The sequence below is a fragment of the Telopea speciosissima genome, chromosome 1, assembly GCF_018873765.1.
Source record: "Telopea speciosissima isolate NSW1024214 ecotype Mountain lineage chromosome 1, Tspe_v1, whole genome shotgun sequence".
NCBI lineage: Eukaryota > Viridiplantae > Streptophyta > Magnoliopsida > Proteales > Proteaceae > Telopea > Telopea speciosissima.
This window is the reverse complement of record NC_057916.1, coordinates 11585336-11607640: the sequence shown is the minus strand read 5'-3', so window position 1 is coordinate 11607640 and position 22305 is coordinate 11585336. Positions and strand designations below refer to the sequence as shown.

General features: G+C 39.0%; 4 protein-coding genes across 5 annotated transcripts in view; 2 read left to right on the top strand and 2 right to left on the bottom strand.

The window, feature by feature from the left end:
- The window catches only part of LOC122648430 (protein TONNEAU 1a-like), a 45124-nt gene extending 41923 nt beyond the window's left edge, over window positions 1–3201 (bottom strand). For both annotated transcript variants that reach the window (XM_043841647.1, XM_043841652.1), the window contains exon 1: window positions 3082–3201. In XM_043841647.1, the coding sequence (XP_043697582.1) occupies window positions 3082–3168 (87 nt within the window). In that variant the 5' untranslated portion in view covers window positions 3169–3201. The remainder of the gene's footprint in view (window positions 1–3081) is intronic.
- Window positions 3202–3797: 596 nt separating this feature from the next.
- LOC122648422 (enoyl-[acyl-carrier-protein] reductase, mitochondrial) lies at window positions 3798–21677 on the top strand. Its single transcript, XM_043841637.1, has 12 exons — window positions 3798–3805; window positions 8631–8636; window positions 12711–12887; window positions 14842–14939; window positions 15114–15245; window positions 15435–15578; window positions 15690–15792; window positions 17885–17984; window positions 18204–18280; window positions 18364–18442; window positions 20838–20956; window positions 21420–21677. The coding sequence occupies exons 3-12, from the start codon at window positions 12721–12723 to the stop codon at window positions 21511–21513; spliced, it is 1113 nt and encodes a 370-aa protein (XP_043697572.1). The 5' UTR covers window positions 3798–3805; window positions 8631–8636; window positions 12711–12720; the 3' UTR covers window positions 21514–21677.
- On the top strand, window positions 5263–9385 carry LOC122648411 (leucine aminopeptidase). Its single transcript, XM_043841626.1, has 4 exons — window positions 5263–6406; window positions 6639–6872; window positions 6994–7320; window positions 8913–9385. Exons 1-4 carry the CDS (start codon window positions 5426–5428, stop codon window positions 9207–9209), a joined length of 1839 nt encoding a protein of 612 aa, XP_043697561.1. The 5' UTR covers window positions 5263–5425; the 3' UTR covers window positions 9210–9385.
- LOC122648447 (50S ribosomal protein L10, chloroplastic) lies at window positions 11386–12246 on the bottom strand. The gene has a single exon (XM_043841660.1). The coding sequence runs from the start codon at window positions 12244–12246 to the stop codon at window positions 11557–11559; it is 690 nt and encodes a 229-aa protein (XP_043697595.1). The 3' UTR covers window positions 11386–11556.
- Window positions 21678–22305: the final 628 nt, after the last annotated feature.

Below are 22305 nucleotides of genomic sequence, written 5' to 3'. Positions count from 1 at the left end.
TTAAGTAGGCAGGTCACATACCAAAACACGATTAGCTTATTAATTTCAGTCTTTTGGCATTTTTATAATTGTCATTTTTTTAATTTTCCTTCATTTTACTTGACCAACGGGCATACCTAGTGGAACAAGGCTCCTGCCAATGTGGGGTCTGGGGAGGATCATAATGTACGCAGCCTTACCCCCGCTTTGCAGAGAAGCTGTTTCCCAAAGAAATCAGGTTCATTGCCCATATTTGAGGTACACATGTAACCACCTCATGATGAGGACATCACTCAAGCATTTAGGACTTATCAGAGGAGACAAACACATGCAGCCACGAGCCCACAAGTCACTTCATTATGGCTAGATGACTAGTCTTATGTGTAGTTCTTTCTATTATTTTGTTTTACTCATATTTGGGGCCAGATTATTATCTTATTTTGTTGTTGTGTTGCTATTATGTTGTAGTCATATGGGTAGTTAATTTAGGAAATAACTATTTAGAGGTTTAATATGTAGTTATACAGGTAGTTATTTTAGGAAATAACTTTTTTATTTTTGCGTGTGTAATGTTCCGAGGCCCTTTGTATTCATGATGGAAAGACAATGAATGAATTAAAGCATTTAGAACTTGTCAGATTACTCTCTTTTCTGCAGCATGAGTGACTCTATGCAATTCTTGGAGTGAATCCAAAATGGTGTGAAGCCAGGATGGTTTTCTTCTTTCCACTCCTCTCTTTCAAACTCTATACCTACAGCAAACCATCCCTATTTGATCCCCCAAATCCATCATTGTTTGTTCCATCATATTTTCTCCCAACCTCCATTATCATTTCTTAAGAGCCTTCCATTTGTTCTTCAACTACAGTCAACAGCAGCCCATAAACCCCAATAAATCTTACCTTTTTGTCTGGAATAGGGCTGATTGTGATGAAAGATGTGGTATCCCAAATTCCCTTGACCCTCCTTAGCCAAATCTCCAAGAAACTTAATTTTCCCTTCTTGCCTAGACTTGATTATTGCTAAATTTCTTACCAGTTCTTGAATAAGTCCCAAATTTTCCAATTTTGTCTCAACTTCAGTCTCCAAATACCTTGGATATTCTTCTCCAACAACAAGGAGACCTTGAGGATACAATCTTTGGAGCATAGTTCGAGAACTCGCGAGATCTCGCCAAGTTTCTCGATTTTTGGAAAAGCCGAGACGAGACTGCCTACAAGTCTCAAAAGTGCAATATCTCGGCGAGATCTCGGATCTCGGTTGGATCTCAGTTTCGACCCAGTATTTTAACCCACCTACCACTTAAATACCTTACCTGATTGGACAAAACTCGACATATCTCGGCGAGATCATGGTGAGATCTCGGGTCCAGATCTCGGGTTGACCCAAAGTTGAGACTTCGACTTGGAACAAAAAAAAATACACCAACTCGGCGAGGTCTCGACCCGTCTCGGTTTTTCCAAGAGTCGAGTTGGTACCGAGACCCGAGTTTTAATACCTTCAGGACTTAATCACAGCCTTCTAACCCGTGGGACAGCAAAAGAAGGTACTGATCTAGCATGTTTCTCTTGTTAAATTTTCCTTTGCATACTTAGTATGAAATTCTACACATATGATTTGTTTATTTCTTTATTTATAACTATACTTGTTAAGAATTTCTGCATGTATGCTGAGATATATGAGTTGGACACCCTTCCCAGCCTTTCACCTTTCAGTTAGGATAATTTTCTAGGTTTCTCAAACCTGTCCTACACCACACCATTGTAACTATGAAGGTCACGTACCATCTGTCCTTGAAGGACCAAAACACAAGAGATTGTTCATTTCAATCATTTGGGCTTACTTTCTTTTCTGTTTTTTAAGTCTTCCATTGCATTTTCTTCCTTAAGCTCTTTCCTCTCCCCCCCCCCCCCCCAAATGATCATATTTTATTAAGAATTTAGAAGCAAGTATTGTGTGCATATGTCTGTTTAAGAAGTGGAGAAGTTGTGTAACATCTAACATGTCCTAATCACAAACTCTGAACATCCTAAGTGAGCTCTCTACTCTCTGAACACAATGCCTAAAATATATGTGGATAAATAACCACTTAAATCTAAGAAAACATTTGTATTCATAAGAACCTTTAGATTACTTCAAACAATCCCACGATTCCTGAATCCTGATGTAATAAAACTTTAGCATGACCAATCTCACATTCCCACCTCATAAAGCTTAAGGGAAATCTACTTAAGACATCAGCAAACAATACTACAAACAATGTGTAGGAAAAGGGTCCAACCGCACGCATAGATTGAATTTACCACTCAACATAAGTGTAACTGACACTAAACCTCACTACCAGGGTTCAATAGATTCCTTGTTCTTCATCCTCGTCTCATATTGGAATAATCAAGACTTAACAACTAAGATGAACTTGCATCAGTTAAAGAGCACTTGAAGTGAACCTACAGAAGGGTACAAAGTAGCAACGGAATAACTGCAAGATACCCACATCACTCTGGGCACTCGAAGAACTGACAAAGATCCATTCCCTTTATTATGTTTGAAATATGATTTATGGCTTTAGAAATACCCTTTGACAAAATTAGCAGAGAAAGAAACATGCTTCACAAACTCACTGATGAATTTAAGCACTGAAAGGAAACGGAGTGTCCATCTCTCTCTCTCTCTCTCTCTCTCTCTCGTCACACATGGGTCGTACGAAAACATTTCTTCCAACTCCAATTGAAATGTCTACCATAATCAAAATCATTATAACCTAAATTAATGTGCTACCTTCTAATCATAATAACCTAAATTAAATATGCTGCCTTTTTTTCTAGCTATCTCTCTCTCATTGGTGAAGTGGGGAAAGGAGTTTCAAACTACATTCCAGAACTGCGCCAAATTCCAGCTTCCTAGTAAAAGGAAGATGACCGGATTCAATTAAGGAACGTAAAACCTACAACAAAACCCGCTGTAACACTCGTTCCCACCAAAATCCAATGCATTTTAGCCTATTTTTCCAAATTCAAACGAATGTGAAATGTATCACAAACATAGAAGGGGTGGAGATGAGCTAAGAAAGAGGGGAAAATGAACGAATGTATATAAAGTTACCCTGATCTTGGCAAGAACACCTTTCTTCTCGAGAGTGCGAGTAACGAGGGTCTTGAGGTCCATCATCTCCCTCGTGTAGTCATCCATCTTGACCCTCTGGCTTGCTCGCTCTACTGCTCTCTCTCTCTCTCTCTCTCTCTCTGCTCTCTTTTCCCTCTTTTTCCCTCTTTTCCGTCCGCCGTAAGGTAATAAAGTGCCGGTCCGGTTCTCCGGTATGCCTTACGCTACCGAAAAGGCCAAAATAATGGCTCTTTCCGATTTAATCCTTCCAGCCAGAAAGAAGTTTTGAACAACATAACAACATATCAATTTGGGCGGCCCACAAGCCCTTCTTCATGTTGTATTAAGGCCTCGTTTGGTTGGATGATTATTTTTATATCTGTTTTTTCCTTGTAGGGAGGGGGACTTACGATAATGGAAGGAAACCCAAGACCTATTTTCGTTTCCTTGAAATTCTCTTGGGGCACATTTGGACAGTGGAATGTGACTGTGTGGAGTAGGATAGGTATTAGGATGAGTCCACGTGTTGGTGGGGTGAAAATTAAAAAATAAATTCATATCTCTTTCAAGAAAAAAGGGGTAAGGAGAGATAAAACCCGCAAAGAATGAGTGAACATAGATAGAGAGTAGGTTGAGGAGGAGAGATGGCGTGGAACACATAAAGGTGAGGAGACAACATGAAGGCTTGAAGATGGTGGAGGATCAAAGAAATCGAGAGATACAGGTAAGTAGATAGGGGACACTCGGTCACCTGGTGCACCACTATAAGGAGAAATGGGATGAAGGGAGAAGTTGATAGAGATATTCTCTTCTCTGAAACCTATCCCAAAAAACTTCTCTCTCCCTCACACACACACACAATGATATAACTTCTTAAAAGAAATAATATTAGCAATGGTATGCAAAACTTTAGGATTATGATCTAAACCAATCAAAGAAAGCTTCTTAAGAAAGGTAAAAGGCCAAACTTGCAACCATGACTTAAAAAACAAAGCATATGTCAATACATTCCTTAATCGGACTAGAGGCTTCTATCTATTTGATCAAGCAAAGGGAGACCTTGAAACTCTAATCTCTTCCAAATTAAAGCAACATATGACATTCATGAAATATTGAAATGTAGAGAACCTAAAAAAAAGGACTATCACCCAATTTATCCGATTGATAGAGCAATTCATTAAAATTACCAATAATATATAAGGAGCAGTGATTAGAATTGGTATAAGAAGAGTAGGGCTGCAACAAGCTGGGCCCAGGCCTGGCCTAATCCCGACTTAGGGTCAGAAATTTCCAACCCTGACTCGTCCTCAGAGTGGGCGGCATGCAATACTATGCCCGACCTAAATTGATTGAAACTTGACAATGGAACATGTATGTGTGGGGGTGTCAAAAGTTGGCATGCAATACTATGCCCGACCTAAACCAATTGGTTGAAGTCCCTTATTGGCCTGATCGATTACTAAACATATCAGGCTCAAGCACCAACCGATTAATAATTGAACACTCCCGATGCAAGGTAGTGGATTTATGGACGCTCGACCAACCTGATTGATTATTAAACATATCGGCCCAAGCACGAACCGATTAATAATCGAGTGTTTTCAGTGCAATGGAGTAGCTCGATGGTTGTCCGACTGAGAGCAACCAAATACTATGACTGATTGATTCGTTTATAGCCCGATTAACTTGTTTAAGCCTAGGTAGCATGATTATAACCCGTTTATGACCAGTTTTAATGACCATTAATAGATCGATTACTCATTGAACCTAGTTATGAACCAATAATTGACCAACTGAATAGAAATGTGCCCATGCCCTGGCCTATGAGTTCGGATTACTTAAATGCGTAGGACCTTAAATTGGTGGGACCGGTTGACACCCTTTGTGTGTGTGTGTGGATGGGACCTACCCAAGAATAAAATTTGGTCCCAGCACCATGACTCACTTACCATAGGCTCATAGGCTTGGGCACTAATTTTGGAGGTTGATTTATATGAATTATTTATGACAGAACCGGCAACGAGGATCTATAAATAGCCTTTATTCCCTCCAAAAATTTAAACGCAACGAGTATCAGTTTGGCCAAAGTGCCCAACCACTCAACCAGGGCGAGGTTATCAGTTCTGCAACGAATCAAAGAAAAGGTATTCTCTTCTGCGGTTCTGCCCTAAAAAGCACCTCTTGTTGTGCTACTCTTCACTCCCTCAGTCATCAACTGTCAACAACTGTGAATGTGACAGCAAAATAGCCTTTAACAGTTTGGCGACCTCTGCGCTCTTCTTAAAGCCATCGTTCCCCCAATTCGAAACCCTAACCCTAATCCAGTGATCTATTGTTTTCTTCAATGGCACCCGTCGATCCGCATTCCTTCACCGATTCCTCTCACCCATTCGCCACCCACCTCTCCCTTTCTCTCTATTTTGAATTCGCCTCTTCCACCATTCAGGGCTCGGCTCTGCTTAGCCTTCCAACCCCTCATTCTGGCTATATCTATCTCGACACACGCTCTCTCACAATTTCCTCCGTCGTCGACCCCAAAACCCTAGCTCCCCTTCCCTTCTCGCTGTCTCCCGTCCCTGACCCGATTAAAGGCCAAAACCTAACCGTTTCCCTTTCCAACCAATCTTCCTTCCTGATCGTTTTTGCCACGAGCCCGTCTTCGTCAGCCCTTCAATGGCTCTCTTCTCCACAGACGTTCAACAAGACTTTCCCCTTCGTGTATACGCAGTGCCAATCTATCCATGCCCGTTCTATATTCCCCTGTCAAGACACCCCTGCTGCACGCCTCTGTTACTCGGCTCGCCTCAATGTCCCTCAACAATTGTCTGCCGTGATGTCCGCACGGCATGTCGAACGCCGACCACCGGTCTCTGGTGAGGCTGCAATGGCCTGCGACGATGCATTGTGGTGTGCCGAAGGCAGGATGGTGGATGAATTCACTATGGAGCAGCCCATACCGCCTTACTTGTTTGCGTTTGCAGTGGGAGAGCTTGGCTTTAGAGACGTTGGGCCCAGAACTAGGGTCTACGCCGAATCGGTGCCCGCGGTTCTGGACGCGGCTGCGAGGGAGTTTTTGGGGACAGAGGACATGATTAGGCAGGGGGAGAAGTTGTTCGGGCCTTACGAGTGGGAGAGGTTCGATCTGCTCGTGTTGCCGCCGAGCTTTCCTTATGGAGGCATGGAAAATCCAAGGATGGTGTTTTTGACACCGACGGTAATCAAGGGGGATGCAAGCGGTGCACAGGTGGTGGCCCATGAGCTCGCTCATAGCTGGACTGGGAATCTCATCACTAACAAAACCAACGAGGATTTCTGGTTAAACGAGGTGATCTGATTTTTCCATGTTTGTTCCCTTTCTCTCTCTTGATTGAATCTGTGCTGAGGTGCTTCTCGACTGTGTGTTTGTTCCGAGTTAAAAGAAGATTTGACATGAATTTCTTATATTTTTCATTTAAGCATATATGTTTGTGTTCAGCTGGATGGAAGTCTGGAACTGTTGAGAGGTTGACTGTGATTTGGTTAACTTATTTATTTCTGTTTATATGTTTTAATTCAAGGGTTGTACAACCTATGCGGAGCGGAGAATTGTTGAAGCTGTGCAGGGGGAAGAGATAGCTGCTCTGAATACTGGAATTGGTTGGAGGGGTTTGAATGAAGAAATGGAGGGATTCAAGGACAACATGGAGTTCACAAAGCTCAAGACGAAGCAGGAAGGAGTGGATCCAGATGATATCTATTCTCAAGTTCCATATGAGAAGGGTTTCCAATTCATTTGGCGCATTGAACGTCAGGTAAGTTCTCATAATAGTCCATAAAATTGCTTTGAAGAAATTGAGCCTGATGGAGCAAACTCCCCTACCCTCTAACCCCCACCTGGGGTTCAAAACTATTTGTGTCTGTTGGACTGATTAGATTGGAAGGCCAGCATTTGACGAATTCCTTAAGAAATATATCGCCACCTTTAAGTTCCAATCCATTGATACAGAAACGTTTCTCAATTTCCTGAAAGCTAATATCCCCGGAATAGAGAAAGAGATCGATCTGGTCCTCTGGACTGAGGGAACTGGTATCCCTCCAGATGCCTTTGAACCTGTTTCCAACACATATGCTAAAATTGTTTCACTGGCGAAAGAGTTTATTCATGGGAGGATGCCAAGGGAAGATGAAGTATCAGATTGGCATGGACAGGAATGGGAGCTTTACCTGGAAAATTTGCCCAAGTCTGTTGAAGCTTCACAGGTATTGTCTATTCTGCATTGATTTAGAGCTAATTCCTTGTATGTGTGTTTGATATTTGTTGGTGTATATGCTGCAAATGAACCTTGGTCTTATGTTGTAGCTTAGAAGTTTAATTGAGCTACTGGCTTAAACACAAGGTCTTCTTGTCTAGTGGCCTCCCTGAACTAGTTATGCAGAGGTTATCAACTTGTTAATTACGATATAATGTCCACCGATTTATCAGCAACTGTAACTTCCTCTTTCTATTCACTTTTGTTTAATCATATTGTACTTTTAGGATCATAAGAGTCGAAATCTCGCCTTTTATATATGTCTTTGGAACTGTAAAAGGGGTGTTTGTGATCTGCAAATATGATTGTTACTTGTGTCTCGGTTATAATCCACAAACATGTGTTTCAAGAGGGATTTTCTCTTCTATACAAATCTACAGGCAAACTGGAAAGGTTGCTCCATTGTGACCAAGTGGTCACGGGTTCGAGTCTGGAAACAGCCTCTCTGCAAAAGCAGGGGTAAGGCTGTGTGATGACCCTCCTCAGACCCTGCAATGGTGGGAGCCTTGTGCATTGGGTACGCTCTTTTACAAATCTACAGGCAGACTGAAGGTAGCCTTGGCTTTGAAATGCTGCAAGAGTTGGTTGAACTTCTTTAGCATATCATTGTAGGACATTGGAAAACACTGTGCTATATTTGGAATGTTTATTGGATGCTTTTTAAGTGGTTTAAACACCCCAAAAAAGTTGGCTTTGGTGGCTGGGGCAAGCAATTAAAAAGCCAGCTGCTTAGCTATATGGAATCACTGGTTCCTTTTCATAACCTTGATGAGAAGTCAAATGTTTATTTAAAACTCAAATAATATGACACGGGGTCCTTTGGTTAGATGCCAAGTGAAGTGATGTAAAATTAAAACAAAAACAAAAGCAAAATAAATTTTTTGTAATCATTACAAAGAATAGTTGTGTAACCAACAAAAATGGTATCTAAAGTTTAAATGAATTTTTTTTCAGGAGTTTTAGATGAAAAGTGAAGTAAACTTCAAGTGCCATAGTAATATTCTTAGTAACGATTGCAGCACTTTCCTTTTTGTTCTTGTTCTAATTTTACTTCACTTCACTTTACATGTAACTAAACGAACCTATGGCTAATTGTTTCCGTGTAGAAATTGTGTAAAAAGGAAGTTTTCAAGTAAAATCCTAACCTTTTGTATTAATGTTACCTGCAACTTTTCCTTTTACATTGATTTTTTGCTTGGAAACAAATGGATAAAACAATAATACAACTACAATATGAATAAAGGTATAGAGTTATTATAGAAAACAATAAAAATAGTATTTAAATATAAGATCACCAAGGGATACAATACTGACGAATTTGCTTCTAGAACTAGATTTTCATTGCTTTCCCCTCTCCTTTTGTCGAATTAGATTGTGTAAAAGTTTGCACCATATGACCTGAACCAAGAGCATAAGTGCCAAGTTTAAACTCTGAATGATGCAACTTTAAATTACAAAGCTGTAGCGAATGCATACAGCTTATTTTTTATTTTTGTGCAAGCTTGTGTCTCATTATATGCTTTGGTCTGGTTGGTTCTGCAGGTTGCAGCCTTGGATGCACGCTACAGGCTGGCAGAATCCAAGAATTATGAGGTGAAGGTAGCATTTCTTCAACTGGCCATTTCATCTGGATGCAGAGAATTCTTCAGTGAGGTGGAGAAAACCTTGAAGGAGGTAGGAAGGATGAAGTACCTGCGCCCACTCTATACTGCGCTGGTACAAGGTAATGGAAAGGAAGAGGCAAAGATATTGGCCAAAAGAGTTTTTGGGGAAGCTCATGAGTGTTATCATCCTATAGCTCAAGGTGTTGTCGAGTCCATCCTTTTAAAGCACCTGTAGGATGGATGAGCTATGATAATACTCAGATCAAACTTATCAATGCTATTGTAATTATTATTCCTGTATTTTCTGTTACTAAAATGAGATGGACAACATGTTTATGGTACTTTCATACACATCTTTTCTCAGCTCACAATATGTAGGATAATGAATGTGCTTTCAGTGGTTTAACAAGCTTTTGGTGGTTCCCTCTATTAGTGGTGCTGTAATTTTGCTTGAATGTATGGAGCTTTGCTATTAGTACTTAGTAGATTTTGTTTCCGTAGGTTGGAACTAAATTGAAGGAAGGGAAATGAAATATAGATAAAAATACAGTTTGTTATCATTATTCACAATAATTATTAACCAAAGTTTCATCCTCTTAAAGGAAGTCAAATTGTATAGAGACCAATTTCTTCCTGCCATTGTCATTGACGATTCCTCCAAAACTAAAATGAAGCATGCTCTGATTTCTTTAACGATGGTGACATCACTTCCCTCATAGGGTAAGAAATTACCTTCACAAGGATGTGCAAGTCATCAGGAGTGTTCGTTGGTCTTCTGGTTCTCGAAGCGTTGCCGGATTGTTAGTTGGTCGTTTGGAGTGTTTGCTGGTTGTCAGAGTCGTCACACAGAGTCATAGATGAGGATGCAGGTCTCAAACATGAGGTTTGGAGAGGACGAAGACACCTCTAGAGGTTCTTATGAATAAATGACATTTGTTATTTTCTCATGTAATAGAGCCATGACATCATCACTTAACATTCTCGTATTAACGAACTATTAAATTTGTAGTTTTTTATGAAACTGAAGGGGTGTACGAGTCGTGTGCGAAATTTCTAGTTTTTCTCAATTTTTGGGAAACTACAGAGGGTGGTATGCATAATTTTCCCAATCATATTTCAAGAAAAAAAAGACCAACAACATGACATAACTTGAAGCATTTGGGGTAATGGTTGGAAGTACAATATTTCCTTTTCCTTACTTGTCTACAAAAATCTAAGGATTTTGTTAGAAATATTTTGCTTATCATATTTATTAAGCTTTTGAGTTGGTTATACAATTCTTGTTATTAATCAAAAACTTTCCATTAATAGGCTTTTGATGCATTTACACTTGAGCCAATGTTGTTCAATAAGATTTTGATGGGTTTCATAGATTTCATTTAGATTAAACTAATAAGATAGCTAGGCTCATTGTTAGCCAAAAATGCATATCATGAAGGAGTTGTAGCAAACTCCTCCGTTCTATTGTACTTTGTGCACTTCAAACGGCTTGATGCAAACATGCAGTCATGGATGAAGGTATTGGTTTTGCATTGACCGATACATATCGCCATATCGGCACTTTCAGGTACCCTATACTGTTATGATATTGATACTGATCGAGAGTATCGGGCCAAAAAGTGACTCATTTTTTAATTGACGCCTGATCCATTTTGTATCAATATCAATATCAATATCGGCGATGACCAATACAGCCACCGATACCGATACCGATACTTATAATCCTCGGGGTTGTGGGGGGGGGGGGATCTTGTCTTTGCCATTTGCAGCTTCTTTTAGCATATCTAAAATGTATTGTATGATGATTATAATAAGTAACGGGCAATGGGATCCCTTGCCCCAAATAAAAAATTTTCATCAATAAGTTTGGTTGGAACCATTTATTATCACAGCAAAACTTGATGTTGGATTATCCAACCTTAATCCACGTAAGGAACCGAATTTTTAGCAGTTCTAGCACAAATTTAACATTCACTGAATCATCTAACTTATGATTTCTAAATCACTAACATTTGCTAAATATTGAACCTCATGGAAAGCAAGGAATCATCATTTATTTGAAAAAAAGGGTTTGGCATTTGGGCATGGAGGTTGACAAAACCAGAGGCTTATTCTACTTTTATTCTTTCATCTTGGATATATTTTTTAACCTGAACTTCACTATGAATCCTTTCTGAATGGAGGAACTAAACCTACCCAGAACTAGAATTTGGATGGCCAAAAGAGAATGGGTTGATAGGAAGTTAATAGAATCCACAAGATTTGGGGATTTAATAGTTCCAGTAGATCAGTCCAAAGTGGGGTGTGAGGTTGAGGGCAATGGTGATCATGTTCATAACGATAGAATAACTACAACAATATACCAGTAGATTGTGAGTGATAGATTGAACAAAGATTATCTGACAAGACTGACATGAAACAACTACTAGGAAGAATCATTGTAAGAAGATGATAAGCTTAATGATACAAAAATCTGCAATTTGATCCATACATAATTTACCAGCAAATGAACTACAGGCAATTTGAAAAGAAGGGGCTTTGGCCGTAAAGAAGAACTTACTGCTCCGCCAATGGCATAATTTTTATTGCCCACCGCCTTCTTCCAACTTCTGAACATACGCCTTCAAGACCATGACCAAATCCCTCGCCGGCGCTTGAAGCGTACCAACCAACGCTGACGCCGGGCTCTGAAGTGATCCCAGCAACTTCGCGTAAATTTCTGCTCTCGTCGGCATTGTTTCTAGGGCTTTGAAATCGGATGCCCCATAGAACTTTCCCTCAAACACCGCCCCAGTGAAGTCATTAGCATCCAACTTCTTCTCTTTCTGGAAATCTCTGTACGGCTTGAGAGCTCCAGGGATCTCTTCAGTATGAACAAATAGCCAAGCATTCATGCCTTTCATGCAAGGTTTGAGAGCTTCCCATGGAGTCCCTTCGATGGCCTTACCCACAAGTGTATTCTTAGCAACGACGAGCTTCACGGATTCCGGTAAAGATTTCCTGAGGTCTTGAAATTGCTGCACCGTGAGGCCTTTGTAGCTGATTCCAGCAAGGAGGTAGCAGTTCTCCAACTCCTTCTTGACGGTTTCCACTGTTTCTTCTTTCTTGGTTCGGCTGATAGCGCAGTAAATAGATGGGATTCGAGTGGTTTTGTGGGTGATCCGCAAAGAGGTTTTCGGTTTGAAGAGCGATTTAGTGAAAAAGCCGTTAAGGTTTAGGGTTTGGGAGCAATGGGGTTTTGTGGAGGTGTAAGTGCACAGAGAGGCTTCCATTATTGTACCCTCGACGATTGGGAGGGAAACCAGTGGTGCTCTATGGTTGTAGACTTGTGGTAGTCTCTTGCAGGTGAGACTCGGCCTTATCATTAATGTTTGCTCGGTGAGGGCATTAGGATCTGTTTGGATGTAACAATTTTTTAAATTTTCTTTTCTTTTCTTTTCTTTTCTTTTCGTTTCTTTTGTTGCTTTTCAAACATAGCCTAGTTTCTCCTTAAATTAAAGGATAAATTACATCACATCCCCTGAAACCTGAGCCATACTCAACTCACACCCTCTTATTTGAAAATAGAAGAGGGGAGTGCGTTGAGTATATCTCATGTTTCAGGAAAAATAAGAGGGGAGTGAGTTGAGTATATCCTCAGGTTTCAGGGGGTTGTCATATAATTTACCCTAAATTAAATACCGCCATAGTTATTCTAGAAGCACAACCCCTCGAGGGAGTGGAGTTACAAATCTACAGGGAGAAAAATGGGTTCTGTGAGATTAGTACGACTCGCACCTTCCTACTTCAATGGCTTCTTACGGGGTTTCCAGCGCAACCCAACGCTCAGCATTCGTTGTTTATCCAGCAACATGTCTCCGCCGGCCAAGGGCGTTGTCTACGAACAGCAAGGCCCGCCGGACCAAGTCACCAGGTCGACACTCCGTCTCTCCTAGTAGGCCAGTACTTAATTCGGTTTTTATTTTTTGGGGGTAACCTTGAGATACTTCAAGATCCATGTCATATTTTCAACTTGGAATTTCATAATAACATTTTGAAAGCCTTCCTGTTGTTCATGTTTGGATTCTTGGACGTAAGTCGTCTGTTTATAGGATATGTTGGGGGGTTGACTAAAATACCTCTACAAGTGCAATGCAGACGATGGAAAGTTAGAATCCCAACTCCTGGCATAGGACACAACTTCCCTCATTTATACAAAGAGCAACACTAGGAAGACCTCGGGGTAAGCTATCTTGCGGACCCCTCAATTGCTTGGACATGCAGCATCTCTTATTTTATTGCTTTTTTCCCGAGGAACCTGTAAAATTTTTTAGGCCCAGAAAAAATTTTGGGTTCTCTAGGTGGCTGACCTGCAATCCCAAGACAAATTGTCTCACCAGTACAATGTAGCTCATCACTACCCCCTAGATTTTACAAAGTGGAGGTGTACTTGAATAATGCATGTGGAGACCTTTGCTATCAGCTAGTTCAAAATTCAGATTCCGACCAAATCAGAGAAAGTTTCATAGAATATTTCAGAACGCCATGCCCTTACTGTATCTGGGTAACGTTGACAGCTTGGAATGATCATTTGTTCAGTTAATCAGTTCTATCTTAATCAGAAGAACATTTAACACTTCAAAAAGATCTCCATTTTAGCAAAGGAACAATTGTAATTTGTCACCATAAAAAGTGGGGGAGGGGAGGGGAGGGGAAGGATACTAATTTGAGAAGTAGATTATATAAATTAAGTGATGGGATAATAAATAAAGCATGAATCCATCTAAATCTGGTATGTGCTGGCTTGATGTACGCAGTGAGATGGCCAGATGGGTTCCATATGGTCTGTCCATGAATTTGATGTCGTTGTTTATGATGTCCTCAGGGACGACAGTTCGACTGCATTTTCCTTCATACCTCAGGGAGATGATTGGAGATGCCAGTGGTTTGGGGTTCCTCCCCTAGGATTATAGGCTTTTGAAAAAGATAGTTGTTATGTTTGAATGATTTTTATGGTTTCATATTTTACGAACTATATGAATAATGGAGACACTCCGTGAAAGGAACATTAATGATTCATATAAATCACTTAATTGGAATTGTCCCGAAGAAATCCAACAAGTAATTAAGAATGCTGTTATACGGAAAAAAAAAGTAGTTATCATGCCTTTGTTTGACGAATCATATAGTTCTACGATCCCATCAACTAATAGGCTCATCAAATGAATCGTAATTACAATTGAAATGACCAAAAAAGATATATGAGTTAATATATGTTCGAAAGTCGAAAATTTCATAAAAAATCCTAAAACTAAAGAAGGCCTTTCAGTTACGGAATTTAAATCAGGAATTGAATTTCTTATAATCATAAAATTTTTCTAATATTTTGGACCAACTCAACTAAGTCTTTGTCCCAACTTCTGCTACGATGGTCTTTTTAAACCATTTAACTTTGTCAATAGTTTAATCTAATATACTAAAGAAAAAACAGATGTCTTTAGCATCATTTTTTTTCTGTTTGGATTATTTTCTAAACTAATGAATAGATGGGTTTAAATCATACAATATGGGCTTATCTTGTATGGATGTTTTCAACTGAATATCTAATGTTGGCAGAAACTAATTTATGGATCAGGCCTCAGTGTTGAACATCTTGTTCGAGCTTGTACTGAGGTTTGTCATTAACAAGGCTAATATGCAAAGGAATGGTTATTGGGATACTTTAGAAAGTGTAGTGATTCTTTTTTCCTCTTATTAACCTTTTCCCGTTCTACCTCCCTTTCTTTCTTTTTCAATATTTTTTTAGGAATTACATGTTTTGATAAAGAGAAGCTATAAATTAGTCTTGCTTCCTGTATAACATGGATCTTCTGTTCCCTTTCCTGCAGGGTAATTGATCTTCCCCCAGTTGAAATCAGAGAAAATGATGTATGTGTCAAAATGCTTGCAGCTCCAATCAACCCGTCAGATATCAATAGGATAGAAGGTTGGAATGTTAAACAACTTATTTTATGAAATGATGGCCCTTATGCTGGCTTCATCTTTATGATGTTTTCTTTAGTTTGAATCTTAATGGATTCTCTCTATCTCTCTCATATTTTCATGTTCAAAAGGCTCTTCTTATAAATTTTCAGCATCTCATCTGCAATTTATACTATAGGTGTCTATCCTGTGAGGCCTCCAGTGCCTGCAATTGGGGGATACGAGGGGGTTGGAGAAGTACAATCTTTGGGATCTGCTGTGAGGGATCTCTCTCCTGGTGATTGGGTTATCCCATCTCCTCTTTCTTTTGGTATAATCCTGATGCTGTGCACAGTGCTTTGAGAATGGTTAAATTTGTTCATTACCTTCTTATTGGTGAAGCTGTTTAGTCTTTCCAATTTTCTTCTGGATTTTGCATAGGATCTCTTCTTTTTAAAGGTCATCTGCTGATGTGTTAGTGTTGTGCTTTCTCTTCTTACACAAATGATGTGCTGCTTAGGGACATGGCAGACTTACATTGTAAAAGAGGAAAGTGCCTGGCACAAAATTAATAAAGACATCCCTGTGGAGTATGCTGCTACAATTACTGTAAATCCTTTGACAGCATTACTTATGCTGGAAGACTTCAATAAGCTGAACTCGGGTAGTGCTTGAATATCATACTTGACAGATGGCAATATGGCCATATAATTTTAATCTTGCTTCTCTATGTTCCATTTATGGCGTTTGTGATGATCAGTTTGGACATGAATAGGAGATGCTATTGTGCAAAATGGGGCTACAAGCATTGTAGGGCAGTGTATGATTCAGCTTGCACGAGCCCGGGGCATCCATAGCATTAATATTATAAGAGACAGGTGCCAAATAACACTTTAATTTGAATTCATTAAACCCTGTAACGGGGATTTTTCTTCAGATTTTGACAAATATATATTGTTTGTGAATTGTAGTTGCATTAGTGATATTGGCAAATAGTAGAATCTTAGAGCTGAAATTAACTTGGATGGGAAGCACTTTAATGTGTCTTTGTGGTAGTGCTTTATGCAACAGCCATTTCCTTCACATTCTGAAGCATTGATTATCATTGGTTGAACAATGACTTCTTAACAAGTACCGTTGGATTTTGTTTTGTCTTTTCCTTTTGCCTTCACCTTTGTTTGAGTCTCATTTTATGTTGGTGAGCGGAGCCATGGCCTCAAAAAACAATTCTTTGTCATCTCATAGGATGGCATTCTACTTGTCAATCACTAATTTTTTATTTTCTCAGATTCTCAATTTTCTATTGAAGGGCACAGATGCTGAGCAAAGCTAGTAAAATGTCTCTTCTGTTTTTCTTTTTTGGGAAGGGGCTGGATATAGAACATATATTGCTATCCTGTGGACTTTGAGTAGCCATATAACCATTCTAGTAAATTGGGTCCTGTGTTGCCTCTCATAAGATGTGGCTGTTCATATGCGATCAAAATATATCCTATGAGACCTGTCATGGCTGCAATCTTGAGTTATTGAGGTGAAATAGTTTCCAAGTACCTTCTTAGCAAATTGGAAAGTCTCTGCAGCATAAGTTATTCACATGTTGACTTACACTGCTCACTGAGTTTGGACTTTGGATTCTGTGTTTTGACAAGTTGTTAGGAGAAAGAGAACCTATTTGCTCAAATTATAACCTATTTCTATTTCAGATTGGCCAATCCAACTACTTCCATGAACCCAAGGATTGTGGCCTTTAAAATCAAATTATGACCTATTTTTGGTATGATTCTATAATTGATCTATGGATATAAATTCTATGGTATCCTAATTGTAAAAATTCATACCAATTAATGATTGTAATTGTAATAATGGTATTATTGAAATTCTTATTTTCATTCTTCAAACTATCTTAGTTATTAAGAAAACCACACCTTTATTGGTAAAATATGCTGGGAGAGAGGGAGAGATTAAATGGAAAGAGCTCGTGGCCCTTACGCTTTGTTACTTGTATTTTGATAAAAAGCATTGGACTTACTGTTTGATGGGTCCCATTAAACACATTAACTAAAGAAAAAAAATTATCCTTGCAATGACTTCTTAGAAAAAAGCATGATGTTGTGGCCCCTATACTTTGTGACATATATTGTGATAAAAAGGATCAGATTTATTGTTTGCATAGTTGTCAAGGCGTCGCCTAGGCGTCCAGGTGCCTTGGACGCCTTTGTCACCTTGATTTTTTACCCTCTCCAAAGCCTTGGGTCGCCTAGACACTGTGACAACTATGACTGTTTGGTGGGTCCCATCAAAGACACTCACTACCTTGGGAAAAATTATCTTGAAATTATTTATTAGAAAAAACCATGAAAACAACAAACTTTGTACATGCTCATCTTTTACTTTAAATAGAATTCAACGGCAAAAAAGGTTGGTGAGGCCAACCCCATTTAATTTTGTGATAAGGGTTATTGGAGTTGAGTTGTGTTCTTACACATATTTTTAAATGAGAAAAAGGAATTTTAATAGAGTTAAAGAGTTTGAAAATTAATATTCACATCAGATGGTTAAAAAATATCAAATCATATTGATCTTGTGTATGGTCTTTAAGGTCAGACTGATTCATGGGTCCTGGTCGAATATGTGACACTTAGGCATATTCTTGGGGACCCCAGATCTGTGTATAGTACACCTCCAGATTAGAGTTAATTCCATTTTAAATAGAGCGACAAATACATGATGAAAATCAAATGAATATATGACAGTGTAATATATTCAAATTGAATTGAGTAAAGGGTGACTCCTTTGCTTGTCAAATCTACTTCAACTCTACTGTGATGTAACAGGAAAGCTTATGTGGATGATAGTTCTTACAAAAATTAACCACTTTGTTGTATATACTATAGATATTGTGCATTTTCATTACAAGGACCATCTTTTTGGCAACTTATACCTTCAACTGCCATCTCCTGCTTGCTGCAGGGTTGGGTCGGAAGAAGTTAAAGAAAGACTTAAGAAACTAGGTGCTGATGAAGTGTATACTGAGAGCCAGTTGGAAGTAAAGAATGTCAAGAGTTTCCTGGTATTGTTAGATTTTGACCCTTTTTTTCTTCATTACTTGAATTTGTACTGTATATATTCTTTTGATAAGTGATATATCACAAGGAATAAGGAGGTCCATCCTATCTGTTACATCTCATCTTCAAGAAGGATTGCTTCAGATTATGTTTTGTCACAGTTGGTTTTCTTCTTACACTAATGTCTCTTTGTGATTTCCTCTTTCCTTGAAATGCTTGCTTAGGATGGTCTACCTGAACCTGCCTTGGGATTCAACTGTGTCGGTGGCAATTCTGCTACTTTAGTCCTCAAATTCTTAAGGTGAAGCATGCTATTTAAAATTTGTGATGCATTTACTTTCAAATTATGTCTGCTCTTTGCCTGATGAACTCTTATTTCTCCAGGCAGGGAGGAACTATGGTGACATATGGTGGAATGTCTAAGAAACCTGTCACAGTATCAACTTCATCTTTCATTTTTAAGGTATTTTCTTAGCAACAATTGCCCTCTGCAACTTTTCCTCATCAGTAGTCTAATTGCTCATTTACAGAAAATCTGACATTGTGCTGTTGATCAAAAAGTAAGAAAGAGAATCTGTTTCTTGCAAGATCTTGGACGTATAGTCTCAAGCATTAAAGCCTCCATCTTTTCTCAACATTTGAAATCATAAATGATGCTGTTTTACTGTTTCCTTTTTCTTTTTCTCAACAGATTCCTGTGAGGAAGAAAGGTTCTCTATGTTGGATTTGTTTTGTGCCAAATATGCCCTCAAGGCTGTGAAATTCTTTGTTCTGCCGACTTGCATGACCATTGTGTAGTTGATCCATTGTTGTTTTAAGCTAAATTTTTATATGAGATTTAATGGTGATAGATCTCTTGACGTATTCACATGTGGGGAAAAACTGGCCTATTAGATGGAAATTTCTTTCTAGCATGGCATCTTCATCCCTTTGCCCCTTCATAATTTATGTCTTCTCTCTAGAAATATGCTTCGCCTTGGTTTATAGAATGAACTTTTTGCAGTGTTTGTGCCTTTGCTGTCATTATTTTCCTCTTCGGAAGAAATCCTTGAGCAGAATAGCCTGCTAAAGACTAATGAAACATCAAGTTTCCTATTTTTCTTGTGATATATTCAAGAACAGTGTTGGACGAATTTGTGGAGATGAAACAGGTGAGCAGCCAGTTATTTAATTGGGGAACATGTGCAGCTATGTGAGAGGGTGGGCCTCAGCGCACTGGTAAGGTTGTTGCTCTAATGGTCATGCGTTTGAGTCAGGAAACAGTCTCTCTGCGAAGCGGGGGTAAGTCTGCTTACATTATGACCTCCCCAGACCTCGCAGTGGTGGGAGCCTCGTGCACTGGGTACGCCCTTTTTATGTGCTGCTATGTGGTCTTTGGGAAGAATGTTTACCAAACTGGGACCTGGACTGGATGGTGAAAACCATCTCCCTGTGACCTAGCCACTAAAAAACAGTTAGTCTTGGATGATGATTTGATCAGTGTTCAAGATCAGGAAAATTTTTCTGATTATATAGTTCATACTCATTTCAAAACATGAAACACATTTTTTGGGAAGCTTAAGTTGGAAGTTTGAAATTATGTAAACAAAAGGAAAAGCAAAGTCCTTGGAGGAATTTCATAGTTGAGTCGGGATAGAAATGGGGTTGCAATGAGAACAAGAATCAAATGAGGATGCGATCTGAAATTTCATAGTTGAGTCGGGATAGAAATGGGGTTGCAATGAGAACAAGAATCAAATGAGGATGCGATCTGATACAAATTTCTCAAATTCAATCTCTTTACATCAATTGTGAGATACTACGTAAGTGAAGCAATAAATTGGTCTCTAGAAATATCAGCTATTAGCCTATTAGTATAGCCAACAAATTCACTATTTCACTCTCACAGGGTCCATGTTTCTAATAATTTCTTGAAGGCAGAAGTATGATTAGTATTTCAGGTATTGTGAAAATACGGTACAACAAAAAACTACTATTACAGAGTACCAATTTGGTTTTATGCCTGGAAGATCCATGACAAAAGCTATTTACTTAGGAGACTTGTGGAAAAATTTAGAGATTGCAAGAAGGATCTCCATATGGTCTTTATTTACCTAGAAAAAGCTTATCACATGCCTTCCCAAATTTAGTTTAGCGTTTCTTGTGTTGTGGTTCTCAATAGACATGGAGCCTACCACCTTCAAAGAAGCAGGGGTTTATGTGCTTAAGATTCAGAGGATGATGGAAATCATTCCAAAACATGTTCCTTAGGTGCTTTATGCACACACGATTCATTGAACTCAACCTGCGCATTTGCGTGTGTGCCCTAGGCCTAGGCATCGACAGTCCTCTTAAGCTTAAAAAAAGAAGCCTTTTTAAGTGGAGATGGGTTAGTGGGTACATAAGGAACCTGCTCATGTGATGTGGAAATCATTGGTAGGAGTTCAAGAGTAACATAGTTGAACCACAATTGCTGGTGGCTGAAATAAAGAGTAAAAGAAAAGGCAGCAGAGCCCCTGATTGGTTTGTCAATTTCACTCATGAACATTTATTTGCACCATCTGATTTTTATTCTATGGACGTCTTTGCTCACTCAGTTTCACCTTTGCTCTTTGTTTACTCATTATCTGCCATAACTGCAATACTTTGGAAGAGCATGAACAGTTCTGAAAACACAGCAAGAGTCCACCTTTGTTCACTGTTTGCTCATTCTCTGCCATGACTGCTGTACTTTAAAAGAGCATGGGTCATACTCAGTAGACATCGTTTACTTTTAACTTAAGACATTGTGTTCATTTACAATCAATAATATGATAGTTAAATCTTTTTCTTTGCGTTGTACGTTCTAATACCATTTCCTTAATCTATTTTGTTTGCAGGACCTTGCCTTGCGTGGATTCTGGTTACAGAAGTGGACGACTTCAGAGAGAGCAAAAGAATCCAGGCCTATGATAGATTACCTTCTGGACCTTGTGCGCAGGGGAGAGTTGAAATATGAGTAAGTTCTTCAATTAAAATATATTCAATTATACCACCGTGGAGGTTTGTGATGCCAGGCATTACAGATGGTACATCCTTACATGTACCACACCCGTTTTTATCCAGCTGTCCATTTGATGACCTACCCTTTGATCTACCAGAGCTCTCAAATCATGTATCTTTTAATCCCCTAGCTTTTGGTTGAGACAAGACATCATATTAGTATAATGCAGATGATTGGCATGGTCTCTCCAAGAGGTGGGCATCAAATGGAAGTTGCTCTGTATGTACTGGCAACACTATATTTCCTGCCAAGGATTCAATGAATGTCTTGTAGTTAGTTTTTCAGTGCTGTGATAGTGTTACTGTTTTTTGTGGCTGCCGTGCACTTGCATTCCCCAGGCAGCCATGACTTCCAGTTCCAGGCTTAAGTGCGACCCTTTCAAAATTGATTCATTTGTTGAAACACCCTAATATTGCAGGATGGAGCTCGTGCCTTTTGATGATTTCCATGTGGCACTTGATAAGGCACTCGGGAAACTAGGGAGCCATCCGAAACAAGTTCTTAAATTTTGAATTTGGGTGTCATTGTAAGGAATCGTGTTTATCTTCATGTTTAATATCTTCATTACTTAAATAATACTCAAGAATTTTGTATTGATGAAGATAAATTTTCTTCAAATAATTAGTACTCTGGTTGTGATTCTGTAAGGGACTTGGGAACAACCACACTGCTCCTCTAGGGTCGATGCAGCAATGGGCATCTGCATTCATATGTTGGGACATGGATGCATATTACATTGTTGGACTGAATCATGGGAAGCCATCTAATCAAATCTATTGCAGGTATTTCTTTGAAGGATTGTTGCCCTAATGACATGTACAAATCCTGGCCTACATGCAGGTCTTAAGCAAACAAAGAGGCTGTTCGCCAAAAGGGTTTATTAAATTCATTTTGGTTGGCAATCCCTCCAAGGGGTACTGTACCGGTAAAGGGGTTTAATCTAATTTTTGCTTATGGCCCAGTTTGTTTAGTTGTAAATTTTGTGTGCAAATGTTATTTTACATGAAAATTTCCTGAATGTTAAATTTTTCTATTTTTTCAATGCCCTTTTTATTTTGTAGTTTACTTTAAAACAGTGGGAAATCTTATTTTAGAGAAAAGGTTATCCTTTTTGACCTCTTAAATGAAAACAAACAGAGCCCCTTGTAGGATTTTATATTGTTTTTTAATATAAATATTTTGGGGTGGGGTTGTAAAAATAACCTTTACTTAGCTAGACACAAGGGCTGCAACATAAGAAAATTACTAAAGACATTTACAGCATATTTGTATCCAAGTCGAGCAAATTCCATGTTCCACTTCAT

Coding starts and splice junctions, on each gene's coding strand:
- LOC122648422 (XM_043841637.1), top strand. CDS start 12,721: ATGGGTTCTGTGAGATTAGTACGACTCGCACCTTCCTACTTCAATGGC. Junction 15,246..15,434: donor CCCATCTCCTCTTTCTTTTG/GTATAATCCTGA, acceptor TGTGCTGCTTAG/GGACATGGCAGACTTACATT. Junction 15,793..17,884: donor ATTAATATTATAAGAGACAG/GTGCCAAATAAC, acceptor TGCTTGCTGCAG/GGTTGGGTCGGAAGAAGTTA.
- LOC122648447 (XM_043841660.1), bottom strand. CDS start 12,246: ATGGAAGCCTCTCTGTGCACTTACACCTCCACAAAACCCCATTGCTCC.
- LOC122648411 (XM_043841626.1), top strand. CDS start 5,426: ATGGCACCCGTCGATCCGCATTCCTTCACCGATTCCTCTCACCCATTC. Junction 6,873..6,993: donor TTTGGCGCATTGAACGTCAG/GTAAGTTCTCAT, acceptor TGGACTGATTAG/ATTGGAAGGCCAGCATTTGA. Junction 7,321..8,912: donor AGTCTGTTGAAGCTTCACAG/GTATTGTCTATT, acceptor TTGGTTCTGCAG/GTTGCAGCCTTGGATGCACG.